Source organism: Tiliqua scincoides, chromosome 1, assembly GCF_035046505.1.
Source record: "Tiliqua scincoides isolate rTilSci1 chromosome 1, rTilSci1.hap2, whole genome shotgun sequence".
Classification (NCBI taxonomy): domain Eukaryota; kingdom Metazoa; phylum Chordata; class Lepidosauria; order Squamata; family Scincidae; genus Tiliqua; species Tiliqua scincoides.
Window position 1 is genome coordinate 295,348,071 of NC_089821.1, and position 16,718 is coordinate 295,364,788.

Consider the following 16,718-nt stretch of genomic DNA (forward strand, 5'->3'; position numbering starts at 1 on the left):
TTGCGCTCCGCTTTTGGTTTAGCGAAGACAGGGCACGATTGCCCCACTTTCACTTTGGAAGCCTTGGCGAGCCCTGCAGACAGCTGTGCAGGGCTCCCCACACCCCCAGGAGGCTGTTGGAGGCTGTGGTGAGTGCAGCCAAGCCCCTGCAGTCCCCTGAGCGGTGTGATCCTGGGGATCGCGCTGCTGCCTCCTCCCTGCCTCCTGGCTGCCCCCGCCCCTTAAGGGCAAAGCGGCCAGGGCCCTCAAGCTGAGGTGTCGCAATGCCCCAGTCTGAACACCTCTGACATAGGGTACATGTCCCCCTCTTTTTCTAACCTGTGGGTATCAACCACATTTCATTTGTGCAAATGGGTAACCAGGGATCATAAGCCCCTGAATTTTCCCTTGTTGAAAATCGGGCAGTCTTCATAGTCCAAAAGCCAGGTCCTTTGTTTACTGGTCCATTGGGGAGGAAAGAGAAAGTCAACAACAGCAGAACAGTGGCTGCTGCATCTGGATAACCCAGTAGCCCCTGCAAGATGCTTGAGGCATCTTCCCAAAAATCTGTGAAGTGATAGGAAGGTCCAAAACAGATGAAAGAGGCAGAAAATGGGGGAGAATCAGGGGTTTTCACCACACTTGTGGGAGAAACCATGACTCCAAGGACCTGAGCAACTCTGGCAATGGTAAATCAGACTGCAGTTGTCTACTGTCTATAGTCAGTTGTTTACAGTCAGAGCTGTTTCATCCTTCCATTCCCTCCCCATTCCAAACAACTCTGTGGTTTTTCATGGGTTTCAACCTATCTCTTCCTTTGCCTACCTTTAGGTCTGTTGTCTGTGAATATAAACTAGATATTTTAATATGAATGGGTTGTCATATCACTCACCGTATGCTGACAGGAAAGAAAATCTGAGGGAATACTTGACAGAGTCATATTTTATTAGATTTACTTTGATGGGTGTGCGCACGTGTGCTATTCAAATAGGGGATTTTTATGCTCTCTAAGTCTGAAAATGGATGCATCCCATAATATGCTGTTTCAGAGGCACCCTTTTCTTTTTCTCCCTTCAGACCTCAGTGTTGCACATGTGTTCCCTCTTCCATGCTTTCATATTTGCCCAGCTATGGACAGTATATTGCGAACAAGCAGCTGTTGCTCCTACAGTCCAAAACCAGAATGAATTTAGCTTCACGGCGGTCCTCACGGCTTTGGAATTTTGGAGCCGAGTGACACCGAGTATTCTCCAGCTGATGGCACATAACAAGGTGGTGAGTCAGATGCCAGCATCAGAGACAGCAGCAATCTAAGCAATACACAACCTGTCCCCCAAGCCTTCCAAACTAGCAGGTGTGAGACCTGAAGCACCAGGCTTTTCCTGGCAGGAGAGGCTAGTGAGCAGGCGCAAGCACTAGTTTTGCTGGCAGGGGTTAAATAAGTGGCTGGGAGAAGCCAGCCCACCCAGAAAGGCCTTCTGCTGCTGCTACAGTCTTGCACGGGCCAGGATTTTTCCAGGGCCATTTAAACAGTAAAGGAGATCCTCTGTGGATCCTACCAAAAGAGAAAGTCGTTCTGAGAGTGCCCCGCTTAGTTTTGTGAGAAGAATGGCCTCTGGGGGGAAGCAAGGTGAGGGAAGGAAAGGGCGAATGTTGGAGAAGAATCTGTCCTTCTTCCTGACCTTTTTTCCTCGCTGCAAATTCTCACACAATTCCCCATATGCACTTTATATTTTTGTACTGGTTATGTGTGTCCAAGATCAGCAACTGATCATTCCTATTGCAGTTTGTCATCACAGTGAGAGGTAGGATAGGTAGATTAGGTAGAGGTAGGTAGATGGGTGCCTTCTAAATGGGTACAAACCTGAGTGAAGAGTGGGGCATGCAAGTCAGGAAGAGGGGCCGGCCCACCCATGAGGCCAACTGAAGTGGCCGCCTCAGGCAGCAGATTGGGTGGGGGAGCCCACCTCTGCCCACTTACATGCCTCTACCACTCCTCCTTCTCCTTCCATTCTCTGGATTGGAAAAGCAAGTGGGACAGAAATGAGGAGGGGAGAGAGTGCTGAGCTGGAACAGTGCTGTAGAGAGTGCTGAGTGGAAGGAGCAGAGCTTGGCACATCATCAGGTAAGAAGAGGCAGTATTAGGCATGCCGCCTCAGGCGTCGAGAAGTCTTGGGCTGGCGATGCCAGGAATAAAAGGGATAGGTGGTCACAGATATGGAAGCAGGCAGTCCCCATCCCATTAAGGTTTTGAGGTGAATGTGTTGCTTCTGCCCCCATTTCAGTGCATTCTTGTACATAGTACCCCTTTTCTTTTATTCCATGAAAAACTATTCATCTAGAAGAGTTATCATGACTCCAGCAAAGGCGTTGGATGTAAAATGTCTGAATTTTAATCCCCGTTTTGGCAGTAAATTTTTATGTGGCTCTGAGCACGAGCCATTAAACTCTCTGCATTGGCAATACCCTCTATGAAATGCATAGTAATGCCATCCCATCTCACCAGGATGTTTTAAAATTTAATTAACTGGTCCTTGCAAAGCCAAGATCTAGCATTTTACAAAAAGGGCTAATTTTATTGATGGTATGACAGGTACTCTTAGCTGAAGCAACCATGGAACATGCTTTCTCTGTCTCAATATATTTGCATTCATTTATATGTATATTTATACAGCATAAAATTCAAATGATATTTACAACTCAAAGACTCACTAGGGAATATTTTTGTACACCATTTTTCACACTTTGTATTCATGACTCACCGCTGATTCAGTACAATAAATCGCTTCCGTTGAGTAGAGAATTAACATGAACTTGGTAGCAAGTTAATTTTCAGCGAGAATCCAGTAAACAGTAATTAACAAAAACAGTTTCTGGCTCCATAATTAATAGTGGCCAGTCAGGATGTGAGGTTAAGAAAGATTTGCAAAATCTGAACTTCTTGTTGAACTTGTGGAAGCTAAAACTCCATAAAGTATCTTAAGCGATATCGAAGGGAAATATAGTAGACTTCCATCTTATGTGCATTCTATTTATGCAAATTCAACTATATACACTTGGTGAGAGAGAGAGAGAGAGAGAGAGAGCAAGAACAATTTGCATAGTACTGGCGATTCTACCTGCCATCCCACTCAATGTGTGCATGCCCCATAGTGAGCATGAACCTGGAGATGTGAATCCACTCTTTCCTGTTGGTATCGGTTCCCGGGGTGCTTCTCATAGTGTGATTCTTGTTTTTAAAGAGACAGTATGTATTTTTCAGATTTAAGGGCTTTTCAAGGGCAATTTTGAGTATATACCATGTTTACCTCATGCACCAATTTTGGAAGCTAACTGCCACATAAGATGTGGGTCTGCTGTAGCTGTTGTTTCTTTATTGAAAATTTAACGTGAAATGTCAAGGGGTTTGTTTGCTCCAACATAATAGCTGTACAAATGAATTGAGCTTAATCATTTGAGATTAATCATTTGATTACTGTTTCATGAAAATGTTGTGTGGGGGCATTCATTCATTCATTCATTCATCCTACAGATGGTCGAAATGGTGTGTCTTCATGTGATCAGCTTAATGGAAGCTTTGCAGGAATGTAATTCCACTATTTTTGTAAAGGTACGTCAAACTACACTGTACTGAGAGATGTATCTGATGTTCCACACGTTGTGAGAGACTTTTCCTGTCTTTCCTTTCCAATACTCTCTCCAAAACAACTCCAGAGAACTGGAATGTTATTTATGGCAGTATAGCAGGCTGTATGTGGAGGTAGTACCTTGGGTCAATACAAGTGGAATTTTTGCTGTCCTTGAGCTAGCTGAAGATGCTGAAACTTCTCTTTTTTTCCTCATGACCAAGCAATAAAAAAGAATAGCACTGGTAATGGAAGGCAGCTGGTAAATAGCTTTCAGTGAAACTTTTATATAACTTGGCTATATCTGTTTCCAAAAAGGATGTAGTTATTAGTATTATTAGTAGGGACAAAGAGTCAAGAAGAAAACAAACATCTTTGTATGGTTCATTCAAGCCATTCCCCCTCCAAGATATTTCTGTATCATTTCTATAAACAAAGTATCAACTATTTACTGCCAATTGAGGAAATCTTGCAGTACTACATGGAGAGAGTCCTCACAACAGAGGCAGAAAATTCAGCCAACAGAGCATGTAAAAAAACTGGAGATAAAACAAGTGCTGTTTAGTTGCTGCGTAGTTTCTAAATTGTACTGTTGGTCTGATTTTCCCTTTGGAAGAATAATATTGCCACAGTCTGGTTCCTATTTAGTGGGGAAGACTTAAGAGCCTTTTCTCAGTGGAACTATGGGAGGGGGTGTCTGAAAAAGAGTGCCTTTTGCTTCCTGCTTGGTCCTATAGTGTCAAACTGGAAGCACAGGAAAGTGCTTGCCACACTGACTTCCTTGGAAGAAAAGAGTGCCGACACTCTGGGATGTCACAAGGCAAAGGTACTGCACCACACATGGTGGGTGCAGGCACGTCTACATTGTTGACGCACTACAGGTGTGCACCACTTAACGGCGGGGATATGTTCTGCAAACCCCGTTGTTGGGCACATCTGTTGTTGTCTGAACTGCTAATGGCAGCAGGGATATATCTTGCTTGATATAGAATGCCTTGCAGCAGCCATATATCATCCCAGCATGCCTTGTGGGGGCTGGGAAACCAAGAAGAAGGCAGCTAGCTGACAAAAGCACGACCAGAAACTGTGCAAAGCGCCAGTTGGCCAGGAAGAAAGCTATCCTGGTAAGCAGCGATAACCTACCTTCAAATTGGCAAGAGAACCATTCAGGCCCTAGCATTAATGGATATGATCCGTTAACGTTTTACGTGATCCCATGAACAAACGATCCACGTGGAATCATTGAATGGTACATGTCATAGATACATCTGTGAAGCAGATCCTAGATCTCTGATGGATTCCGTTCACAAATGCAGCTCTGGAAAACTTGCACGAATGACTAATCTTTATCTAGCATTTCCACATGAAAGCGCTAATGGGATGGCTTTCAAAAGTCTATATGTCTGTTCTGAGCACTACATTATCAGAAGTAGGCCTAAAATCATGCTCACAGGGACAGTCTGTGAGTGTGAGAACTGGCTTGCTGGTCAGGCTAGGATCCATCTAGCATTTTGTTTGGCTCAAGAAGACGCCTCTGGGCACTCAAGGAAGGCATGGTGGTGATGGCCTTTCCATGTTCCTTGTCCCAAACACCTGGGATTCAGAGATATACTGCCTCTGTACATGACATTTTCCTGTAGCTATCATGGCTACTAGTTATCTACAGTGGACTTAACCTCCATTAATTTATGGAATCCTTTTAGCCCTTATGGAGTAGCTGGATGTCACAATGCTTTTTAAAAAGCAGCATCTGAAATGTTTGTGTTCCCAGCAAGGGCTCTTCTGGCAATCGTATTTTATATAGAAATTGTTTTGCTGCCTCTTCCAGAAGAATACTGTTGGCAGCTAAGAGTCCAGTCTTAAACCCTGCAGCCCCCAGGGCTTCAGCAGCACCGAAATTGATCCTATGGGTGCTGGGAGTCTCCTTGGGGTACCACCTCCCAGCCCAATCCTCCCCTCCCTCCACCCCAATCCACCCATTCCTTCCTCCCCCCCCCCCAGAGGTCTTACCACCAGCTGGTGCTAGAGGAGCGTCAGCTGGCCATCCACCCAGCGCTGTGACCCAGGGTTGATGGCCCCTCCTTCCCGAGTGCTGCAGACATGCCCTATGGTACGTTTGTGACACCCAGCACTGGTGCTAGGGCTAGTTAGGATTGGGCCCTAATTCACTTTAGGACAAGGAGAATCTGTAGGGTTACCTGCATCTCTTTCGCACATGTTCCTGCAGCATCCCAGCTGCTTGGGTTTCTTTCTGCTTGTAGGGGATCAAGACATGTTCTGCTGTACCTCTGTGGGTCACTGGCCAATCTTCCTACGTCTTTGGAACCCTCTTCCACTCTGTAGTGTGGTTGCATGATCTACAGTGCCACAAAGTGCTTATTACTTTTTTGGGTTTCCCTAAACAGTGGTATCGGGGAATTAGGGTACATAAGGTGAGCTTTGCATCAGACCCACCGATAAAACACAGCCCCTGTTAACATCCTCAAGCCTGGCTGATACAATAGCACTTTCTGAGTTGTGTGTGTTTTTTCCGTAAGGCTGCCAATACTGATTAGGTTTTGCATGTAGCTCTTGGGACCATAATTGGAAAATTGCAAATCTTGATGCCATTTGGAGGAACATTTTAGAACAATATGTTTCAATAATGCTGTTGAGCATGGATAACATGCTGAACAGTCTTCAGGCTCCAGCTCTGTGAAGTGAACCTGGCCTGCAAATCAAATGTGGAACTCCCAGCTCTCTTTGATTCTTCCACAGTATGAATTAAAAGAATTTGAGCTGGCAAATGCCAGAAAGATCTGCAGTGAGCAGGTGTGGCAGAGTGTGTATGTATGAATTGATGAAATAATATTGCAACTGTAATAAATTCATTATGGCCATGCCTGGTGGAATCACACAGAGTTTCTCTGTTCCTACAGCTGATTCCGATGTGGCTGCCAATGATTCAGTCAAATCTAAAGGTAGGTTCTCCCTTCCACCTGCCATTCAATACATCCCTGATCTTTTAACATTTGTTTTCACTGGAGAAATTAAGAACTGGGTTTATTTTTGTAATTTAAAATCCAGCTAAGAGGAAAATGCAAAACAATAGGTGTGAAGAAGAGGGAATTTCAGAAGGTGCGAGTTCTGTCCTTTCTAAAGCTGATCATGCAGTATCTTATGAACTGATCCTGTAAGTCCACCAGCGCAATGAGACTTCCACCTCTCTGCTGGTCTGTGCAGTAGTGCTGCCAATGCATAGCAGCTGGAAAGCCACACACTGCAAACATCATGGTGCAGACCAGCTGCTGGAAGGGTTCTGCTGGCAGAGGGGTGGAAAATAGGGTCAGATGGGGCAGATCACAGCAGCAGCAATAGTGTCCACTGCATCGTGAACCCCTGTCCCATCTTAGTCATGCCCCTGGCAGGCTTCTCAGAGCTATGCCAGCAAAAGAGCTGGCACAGGTCTATCAGGGACCCCCACAAGGAGCCTCATCCTTGGTCAGCACGTAGGATATAGCGGCCACTGCACTGGCAGCTTTGCATTGCTCATGCTGGCCCAGGATAGGGTTGGACCTGGTTCACACATGCAGGTACACACATAAGGCTTCATTCACACATGCAGGGACATCAGTTGATGGATGATTGGCAATTGAACTGTAAACTGAACCCATTCAAAAGTGTTGTGTTTCTGCATTGCACCCTCTCTCTGTTCATGGTACTCTGTGGTCTTAATTGTGTGGGTTGGTTTCTGGTGCTGATGGGTTGCTAGGTAGATAGTCCTGCCTCCCAGCAAGGGGTTGGACTAGATCACCTGTGGTCCCTCCCAGCTGCATGATTCTATAAACAGAATATTCTTGCAGAGAAATTCCCGAAAACTTATCAGCCCACAACTTTCTTTTTTTACTAACCTTTCTGCCCACATGCATGTGGATTGAAAATATACACAAAATAATTAGGATGATTGAAACTCATACCATTAAAGTCATTCTTGAGGGGGGAGAAAACCATGCAGCTAATGTAGGAATAGGGGAGAAAGAAATATTTGGCATTTCTGCCTTCAAAAAATAATTCTTTATTCTTCCCAAAAAGCCAATGGCAAAAAAGTCCTCCCCCCGCCCCAAACTGAAACATACAGCCTCATTTTAAGCATGTTTCCTTGAAATAAGTCCAGTGAGGCTTACTCCCAGGTGAGAGTGTGTACTGGGATTTCTTTCAGAGCCAACATCCATAGAATCATGGTTTTAAATCAGCAGCTCCCCACTCACCGGAAGGTAGGAAACTGCTGTTTTAGATGCTTAATGCACTTGTAAATAAGTCCCATTGAATTTAATGAGACAAACCTTCAAGGAAGCATATTTAGGATGAAGCTGCAAATTTAAATTTTATTGCAAATGACTTTTCACAAGACGACTGTGCAATCGAATGTTGGATCTCTTTGTTCTTCCACTCACATTTGTTTGGGCTCACTCTGAAACAATTTCCCGCAATGCCAGGACTAACTCTGCTTGTGCCAAGTCCCTTCACACAAAGGAATAGGGAGCCCCCCTCCCCCGAAAAGCCCCTTTCCACCCTGTTTCTTCTAAGAGAGAAATAGCTGCATGTCTTTCAAAATCAAAGAGCAAATCACAGAGCTTTCAAATGACTCAGCCCGAGGGCATGCAGGAGAAAGAAAACAGAAGCTCACAGAACTAAACTATCACAGTTCATCAAGTGACTCAAGCAATTCCAGGTAGAGTCTCAGTCAGGCACAGCAAACAGTGCAAAGGCAGCCCTGCTTTTGGAACAAGGAAGGGGAGACTGCAGGTGCAGAAAGTAGTGGCTCAGTGATTCATACATGGCTGCAGAAAGCTCACATTACAGTGGGCTGGATGGAGCATGTGCAGTGCGTTTACATCCTTTTTAAAAGCCCAGATTCACCCTGGAAATGAACCACAACAAAAGGCCAGCACCTCACTAGGTGGCACTGGGCCCTTCATGGTGCCCCCCCCACCTGACAGCTCATTTCGTGCTGTCACTGGTACTGAGGATTCAGGTAGGCTCTCTTGTGAGCAAGGGCTCTGGCTGACCCCTGGGCAGTGGCGTAGCTAAGGGGGTGCAGGGGGTAGCAGTTGCACCGGGCATGCCAAAATTGTGAAAATCTTGGTATATATTATTAATACCATCATGTTATATATCATTGGAAAGGTAATTTAATGTAGAATGCAACGAAACAAACCCCATTGGAATATCTGTATTCTATCAAAAGTTATGGCTAATTAACCAGAAAATGAAAACACCATTGCCTTATAGAACAAAAAGTGGATTTTCTTAACTCAAAACTGACCTATGAGACTGATTGTTCAAGAGGTGCCCCTCTTATATTTAGCAAGAGAAGAATAACCATCCCTCTTCACCCTAATACAGTGTCTCAAACCTATCAGGGACACACTTTTTATTTATGTACTTAAATAATTTGATTTTGTCTGGGGGGGGGTGTAAAAATCTTCTTTGACCACAGATAGCAGATAGATGCCTTTTCACTTTTGAAAAAGCCCATATGTGACGTCACTTCTGGTTGTGACATCACTTCCGGGGCAACATTTTGAGCTTGGCACAGGGCTCCACGATCATTAGCTACGCCACTACCCCTGGGCCTCCAGATACCACTTGGTTGCCTGGAGATAATTTATGTTCATCCCAGGCAACCAAGCAAGTGGTTATTTACAGATCTGTAACAATAATAATTATTCTGATCTCAAGTAGGTATTGAATCAAGTAGGTACCTTTAAGTTCAGGCAGGTGGTTCCTAGGGACAGGACCTTTCCTGTGGTGGCACCTTGTTTGTGAAAGTTTCTTTCCTAACCTGCCCACTTCATACCCATTTGGGGGGCTTTTAGGGACCCAGTAAAAACTATTCTGTTTACCCTGGGCATTTAGTGGGCTGTCATTAATTGAATTCTGCTGCTAGGTGCTTGTTATAGATTTCTATATGAGCTTTATGCCTGTTACTTTATTGAACATTGCTTGTTTCATTTTAGGGTGATTGTCTAATTGTTGCACATTGCCTTGAGATAGGGAAAATAAATTGCAGATTAACAGTGCGCTTTTGTGTGTTTTGGCAGCATTTATCCGCTGGGCTCCAGCTTCGCCTGCAGGCAATTCAGAACAATGTGAACCACCATAGCCTTAGGATGTTACAAGGGTCAGGTCAAATGAATACCAGCTCCTCTGTCCTCCGCAAGTGGCTGCAGTGTACCCAATTTAAAATGGCTCAAGTGGAAATCCAGTCATCCGAAGCAGCATCTCAGTTTTATCCTTTATGAGTTCGGTGGAATGTTCCAAATGTTTCAGTGTCGTCTAGCAATAATAGGGCTAAAGCTATAAGACAAAAGGCCATTTAAGAAAAACAAAAAGTATCTCACAGTACTGTAGCTACACTTTTTAGTGTCAAAGATGAATAGAAATAGGCAAAATAGCTAACACTAGTGGTTTGACTGGGCCCACTCATAATCATGAGTATATCTTTGCTCATGTGATGAATTGTCTTTAATATCTATGGGGCATGATCTGAAGAAAGGGTTTGACCAGTCTGGCCTGAGCTACTCTGCTACATGCATAGTGCGGTGTTAAAATATATTCATTTCCAAAATGTTTCCTTATTTTTGGAAGATGGTGACTCTTTTTCCCTTGTGTGTTTTTTTATATTTTTCAATACCGCAAAAGTGTGTGTTTGCGGACACTTAAAAGTGTCCTGTGCTGCTATTTTTAAATTATAACAAAATAAGCAGGGTTTTTAGGAACCTTCCTAAAGCTTACTTTTTTGTCTTAAAACTCACAAGCTGGCAATGCAATAAATCTGGTCACTGTATAATAGTGACCCCTGTAATGAGGACTTTTGCCATGTTCTTTTTCTTCTCCAAATGATAGTGTTGACTTACAAGCAGGGCTAGTACCAGCAAGTGGACTATTTGGGTCCTGGAACTTGGCCAACAGATGCAGGAAGGGGCATGCAGAGTGCCTGGAGAGAGAACCTTCAGAGTTGAATTATCTCCTTTTCCCTCCCTGGCATCTCAGCTGACAAGTGTCCCTTGCAAGGTGAGGCAGGGAGAAGGCAACTGATGGTTGTGAAGACAATGGTGGTCTTTTGTTTGGGGAATTAGAGAACGCAGAAGCTAGTCTTGTTTGTGAGTGACATCCTTACAAAGTGCACTTAGAAATTAGGTGGTTGAACTTGACTTTTTGGTTTAAGAACTGTTGAGTAACCTACTTTTAAGTTTATTTCATTGCTGCATATTCTCATCCTTAAGCTATGAATTATTCCTCTGTATACTATCTGTATAAATATCCTGTATTTTATTCCTTCTTAAATACTTGTACACAGTAAGTTTTAAATTAAGTCCCATTCCTGTAATATCCCTAGGGAGGATGTGAGCATAAGGCTTCCCTAGGGAAAGGTTTGGGGTTGTAGATTTGCATATAGTACATAGAAATTCTAGAAATGTTGCATAGAAAGCAATGTGAAAATATTTTTTAAAAGTGAATTTTAATAGCATTGAGGGGGACTGGTCCATTGAGATGTACAGAAAAGCCCCCTGTTGCTTTGCAGCAGGCTTTGGATCAGAGCCCAAGAACAACAGAACTTATAAAAATTTAACTTTTTTGTGTATACACAACTGAGATATTCTGTATTTATTGATGTAATCTGCTGAATCAAAGAGTAAAAATTTCAGCTTTATATTAAAATGCTATAAAATGTATAACTCTTTAATACCATTCTCAATATTTATTTTCCTTCAAATAAACTCACTAGTATATTACATTGGGTTTGTCATAGTGGTTACTTCTGCATTATTATAGAATTTTATTATAACAGATCCCAGGGTAGAAAAATTCCCTAAGATGGAGGTCATACGGGGACTAGATTTCCTATTGCTATCAGTTTGTTGGAGGCCTTGCTCAGTGGCTTAAATGCATTTGAGGGCACATATTAAATCACCTTGGAAATCTGGAATTGCTGCTGAGAAGCTGCATATTTTTAAAAGATTAATACTATAAGGAGGATCCTTCCTATAACCTCTACCCTGGCCGGGGGTGGGGTGGGATGTGGAGATTCCTAGATGTAAGGAAATTTTGGATTAAACTCTTAGGTGTTGTTCACTTGCAGCTCAGTGAACAGAGAATGGGATTGATTTGCTTGCATTCATATTGCCTGCTCAGGAGAGAGAGAGAGTGTGTGTACACACAACACAGCAGGCAGTAGTGCAGCAATATGTTTTTAAAGACCTCTATGCTCTCTCTCCTCTTGGACATCTTCTACTTCTCCAGGGATGGCACCCTTACCTGTTTGTTAGGCTTTCAGATATTGGCTGCCCAGTGGAAGATATTTCTCTGTTCTCCTCTGAGCCAGAAGGAGAGTAGGGGAATCTCCCTTGCTGGAACTCAGGTTCAAACAGTTGCAGAAGTGCAAAAGTTCTCACTAACTATTGTCAGGGGCTCTTGCTTTTTTACCCAACACAGCTGGGAAACTTTACTGTTCTGTCTGAAGGTCATTGCCTGGTGACTGGAGGGAGAAGAACTCAAGATTTGTGTGTGTATTTATTACAAATTACCCCACCACTCAAGGCAGTTTACAATATGATAAAACTGCCAACACAAATCATCATTAAAACCAACAACAGTAATAAAAGCAAAACCAGAATCAAAAACGAACAAGAGCATCCAAGAGAGTAAACAAGTTACACCAATTTGAAAAACACCTGCAAGAATGAGGTCTTCAATCTCATATCCTTCTCTAGTGATAAATGGGGGATTAAGCTGATGGCAATCATGGTGCAGCTGCATCCAGTTCAGAACATGTTCGGTGAGTAGAGTGTGGATGTTCCCTGCTATCCTTTTTGGGGAAAAATAACAGTCCATGGGGGTATTATTAAAAGCTATCTTATCCTCCTAACTTTGGGTTTCCTCTGGGTATTTAGTAACCTCCATTATATTTGTAGGCAGCCTGTTTTAGTATCAAAGTGATCGGCCCTATTGTAAACTACAGTCATGGCTTAATAGTGGTGCACAGGCTTTACATGCAGAAGGTTTGGGTTCAGTCCCTGGCACCTTGAAGTAGGACTCAGAAAAGAAGCCTATATGAAACCCTGGTGAGCAGCTTAGACAATACTTAGATGTACCAGTGGCCTGACTTGGTATAAGGCAGCTTCACTAGCTTTGCTATCAGAGTGAACAAGGGAGGTCCTACAACAAAATACATTCAGGGTAATAATGTGTTTACTGCAGTAACATTCTTCTGTACCCCATAGGACTTGGCATCACTAGGGGGTGCAGGCTGCACTGGGTGATGCACACGGGGGGGGTGACATGCTAAAATTGCAGTGGTTAGGAGTAACCCCATCATGTTATATGCCGTTGGATGTGGAATTTTGAGTGGAATGTAATGCAAAAAACCAGAGTGACATATCTCCTTTCTATCAAAAGTTATGGCCAAAAAACTGGAGAACAAAAAATGCATGGATCCCTATGGAAAGCAAAACTAAGCCTCACGGTCACCTTTACTCGCAAGTAAGCAAATGTGCCTTGGCTGGTGGTCAGGCCAGGCAAAGGGGAATGTGAAGCCACCAGAATGGTCCTGATGTGATGGAACTGGAGATCAACAAATGCTCTAGAAGGCAACCTCCCCCACCCCACTAAAAAGGATCAAAATAGAGGCTTCAGCTGATAAGGTGAACTTTTTTGAGACTTGCAAAGCCAGGTGGATCCTGACAGTGATCTGGTTTAAACAGAAGTTCTTCAATTGAACTGGGCACTGGGTAGGGCTGAAAACCTTACTAGTTTTGGAGGGGGGTGTTATTGCAGGCAGGCTACAGAGGAAATTCACTTGGTGCAACAGGGCTGGCTTCTGCTTATTTAATTATTTGTTTTACTTTAATTATTTATAATTATTTATTTTAATTTGCCTGATGATGTCTCTTCCACCATGACATCACTTTTGGTGGGTCTTGGACAGACTGTCATTCTAAAAAGTGGGTCCCAGTGCTAAAAGTTTGAGAACTGCTGCAATAAGGTGTTAGTAAGTTGACACTGGGGGAGCGCGGTGTGTGTGACACCACTAGTGACCAAAATCACTAAAATCACAATTTGGAAGAATAATACATTCATGTTATATATCAATCAATGCATAATTTCATGCAGAATGTGCTCTGTCTTTGTTCTATCAAAAGGTACAGCCAAAAGCCAGTGGGGGCGCAGTGATGGTACATCACCATGCCCACCACCTGGGGTGTTGCCCCACCCACTGCATGGGGGTGATGCATTGGCATCCCACACCGGGTGATGCGAACCCTAGTGACACCACTGTTTCAGAGTAAATGTGGATCACATTCTTAGGCTGTAACATTCACTCACTCTGTTTCCTCTCTTTCTAGTTCTCGCTCTTCTCTTCTTGTTTTTCTTTTTTCCAATCTCCTTCCCTCAGCACCACCCCACTTCATACAAAGTCTGCTTTACAGTATACTTCAAATCAATTGTGCTATTTGTAGTGAAAGAAAAATCATCCTGCCTGGTCTCAACCCATTTCTGCACAGGATGTGACTGTTCCAAGTATTGTAAGCCTCTCTAGGCATCCGGATTCTCTCTTTTTAACCCAGAGACTTCCCAAGAATCAAAGTATTTGGGGGCTTGTTTTTGTTCCCCTTGAGGTTGCTTTTTTTCCCTTTTTTAAATTTCCAAACTTCTCCAAACCTCTGCAGTTCCATAAGTAACCAGAAACCCCCATCTTCTCTTTAGGTGGTCCTATTTTGACTATAGTCTGATCAGCACTCAAGACTTAAGTTTGTATCGTATATAAAAATGTTATGGGCATGGTCCAGTCATCCTTCACACCCCTCCCCTTTGTACTTCTATGTATGCTGGAGTTTCCTGCAGTTGATCCCCTTCACCCTGTCTTTGTCCTGCAAAGAGTCTCACCCACAGAAAAATGTACGTACTGAATGCCTCCTGTAATGGCCCAATGAGAGCCCAAATTCTTTAGTGTTCCAGCAAGAAATCTGGGCAGCTGACAAACACACACACAAAATGAACCTGTTGAAAGCAAAAGATTTCCTATAAAATTTTTATTGCATTTTAAAAAAACATTGCAGATGTCCTATTGTACCTCTTTGAAAGTTACTAAAATATTTAAAAGGTATAACTGGTTGTTTGCCCAGCTGCTGAATTATACATGGAAAGAACTGACCTAGCATTCCATTACATCTATCAAATTTGCCGTCATGTTTTGTCAGCTTCGATGGGGAGCTGGTTAAATACAGTTTCCAACTGTTGCCTGTATAGCAGTACTCCTAGAGATTTTTAGTGCAATCCTATGTGTGCCACCTGATCGTGGTGCACTTCCTGCGCTGGTGCTGACTGCCACAAAAGGCACTCTGACAGCGCACCATTCAGCATACTGCTGGTAAAACCAGCAAGAAGGCGTGCACCTTGCTGCATGCTCCAGCACTTCTTTCACCACTAATAAAGGTTTCAGCTGGAGCACAGCAACGGGGGTGATATCCGATCCCCCCTCCCAGATCTAATCCCATGATCCACAAAGACCTGTACCGGGTATTTAGCTACCACAAGTCCGAATGGACCTCTTCATGCCACAGAGGCTTAACCCCTCTTAGGAGACTTCAGAGGAGAACTACAGGACTGCACCTCCACCTTAGAACATAAGAAGAGCCCTGCTGGATCAGGCCAAAGGTCCATCTAGTCCAGCTTCCTGTATCTCACAGTGGCCCATCAGATGCCTCAGGGAGCACACAAAACAACAAGAGACCTGCATCCTGGTGCCCTCCCTTGCATCTGGCATTCTGAGGTAGCCTACTTCTAAAACCAGGATGCAGCAGTCACCATTTTGGCACTGCTGCATCGACAGGGGGTGGGGGATAATGGATAGGACTGGGCTGTTTGTTTATACAGTAATTTGATCCAATTGCCTTTCTAACTGTCAAGCAAAATGTGAGACAAATCATAAGTAACTGACCCATACTAGTGGTTTCTGAAGTAAAGCTGGCCTAAATGCTCTCCAGGTTTGCTTTTCAGCTCAAAAATGGTGATTTTTGTTGACCTTAATTCCCCTAAAAAAATCATGTTGTCTTACTTTTTTAAGCTGTCCACAATCATTTTTTTCCTCCTTTGCTGCTGCTTTAGTTTTTATTGTTTTGTGTGTTTAATTTCTCATCAAGTAATTCCAGTCAATTGGGACATACTTGACACAATGAGGTCATGATGCTATGTAGCCAATCAGATCTGGCTTCCTGATATCACTAAGGGCAAATGAAGTCTATTGAGAGCACTGTTCTTCAACTTAGAGGTCGCAACCCCATTGGGGATGCAAAAACTTACGGCATGAAAAAGACTGGTCCACTGGACTAAAACACCAACAGGTAAAAGAGGAGGCATCTGGTGTACCAGATACCAAGAGATTGTGACCTAGTCCTGACCAGATTCTTAGCAATTTCCTCACTATGCCAACTGAATTTTCTAATGATGTTGAAAGACATTATGATGATGACTCTTCCTTCTCTTAATGAAACTAAATGGTTGGCAACCTTCAGTCTGGAAAGACTATGGTATAAGCCTACACCACCCGGTATTCCCAGGCGGTCTCCCATCCAAGTACTAACCAGGCCTGACCCTGCTTAGCTTCCATGATCAGACGAGATCAGGCATGTGCAGGTAAAGAAAGATCAAAAATTGCAACCTGAGAGAGTGAGAGTGAGAGAGAGTAAAAGAAAACACACCATCTTTACTGCACAGTGTCTCAGTATTTCCAGTATTCACTTATAAAATAAGGTGCTTTCTTTATAAGAACAGCCCCACTGGATCAAGCCAAAGGCCCATCTATACCAGCTTCCGGTATCTCATAGTGGCCCACCAAATGCCTCAGGGAGCACACAAGACAGAGACCTGCATGCTGATGCCCACCCTCGCATCTGGCATTCTCAGGCAACCTACTTTTGAAATCAGGAGGGTGCACATACCCTTAACAGCTTGTAACCTGTGATCAACTTTTCCTCCAGAAATTTGTCCAATCCCCAGATATCCAGGCCAGATGCCATCACCACATCATCACATCCTGTGGCAAGGCGTTTCAGAGGCTAATGACACACT

The 16,718-nt window shown here is 43.6% G+C and overlaps 1 protein-coding gene across 3 annotated transcripts in view; it reads left to right on the plus strand.

Moving 5' to 3' along the window:
* UNC79 (unc-79 homolog, NALCN channel complex subunit) overlaps positions 1–9,889 on the plus strand; it is a 149,043-nt gene extending 139,154 nt beyond the window's left edge. For all 3 annotated transcript variants that reach the window (XM_066612201.1, XM_066612202.1, XM_066612203.1), the window contains 4 exons: positions 1,057–1,254; positions 3,512–3,589; positions 6,524–6,565; positions 9,689–9,889. In XM_066612201.1, coding sequence (XP_066468298.1) covers positions 1,057–1,254; positions 3,512–3,589; positions 6,524–6,565; positions 9,689–9,889 — 519 coding nt within the window. The remainder of the gene's footprint in view (positions 1–1,056; positions 1,255–3,511; positions 3,590–6,523; positions 6,566–9,688) is intronic.
* The last annotated feature ends 6,829 nt before the right edge of the window (positions 9,890–16,718 follow it).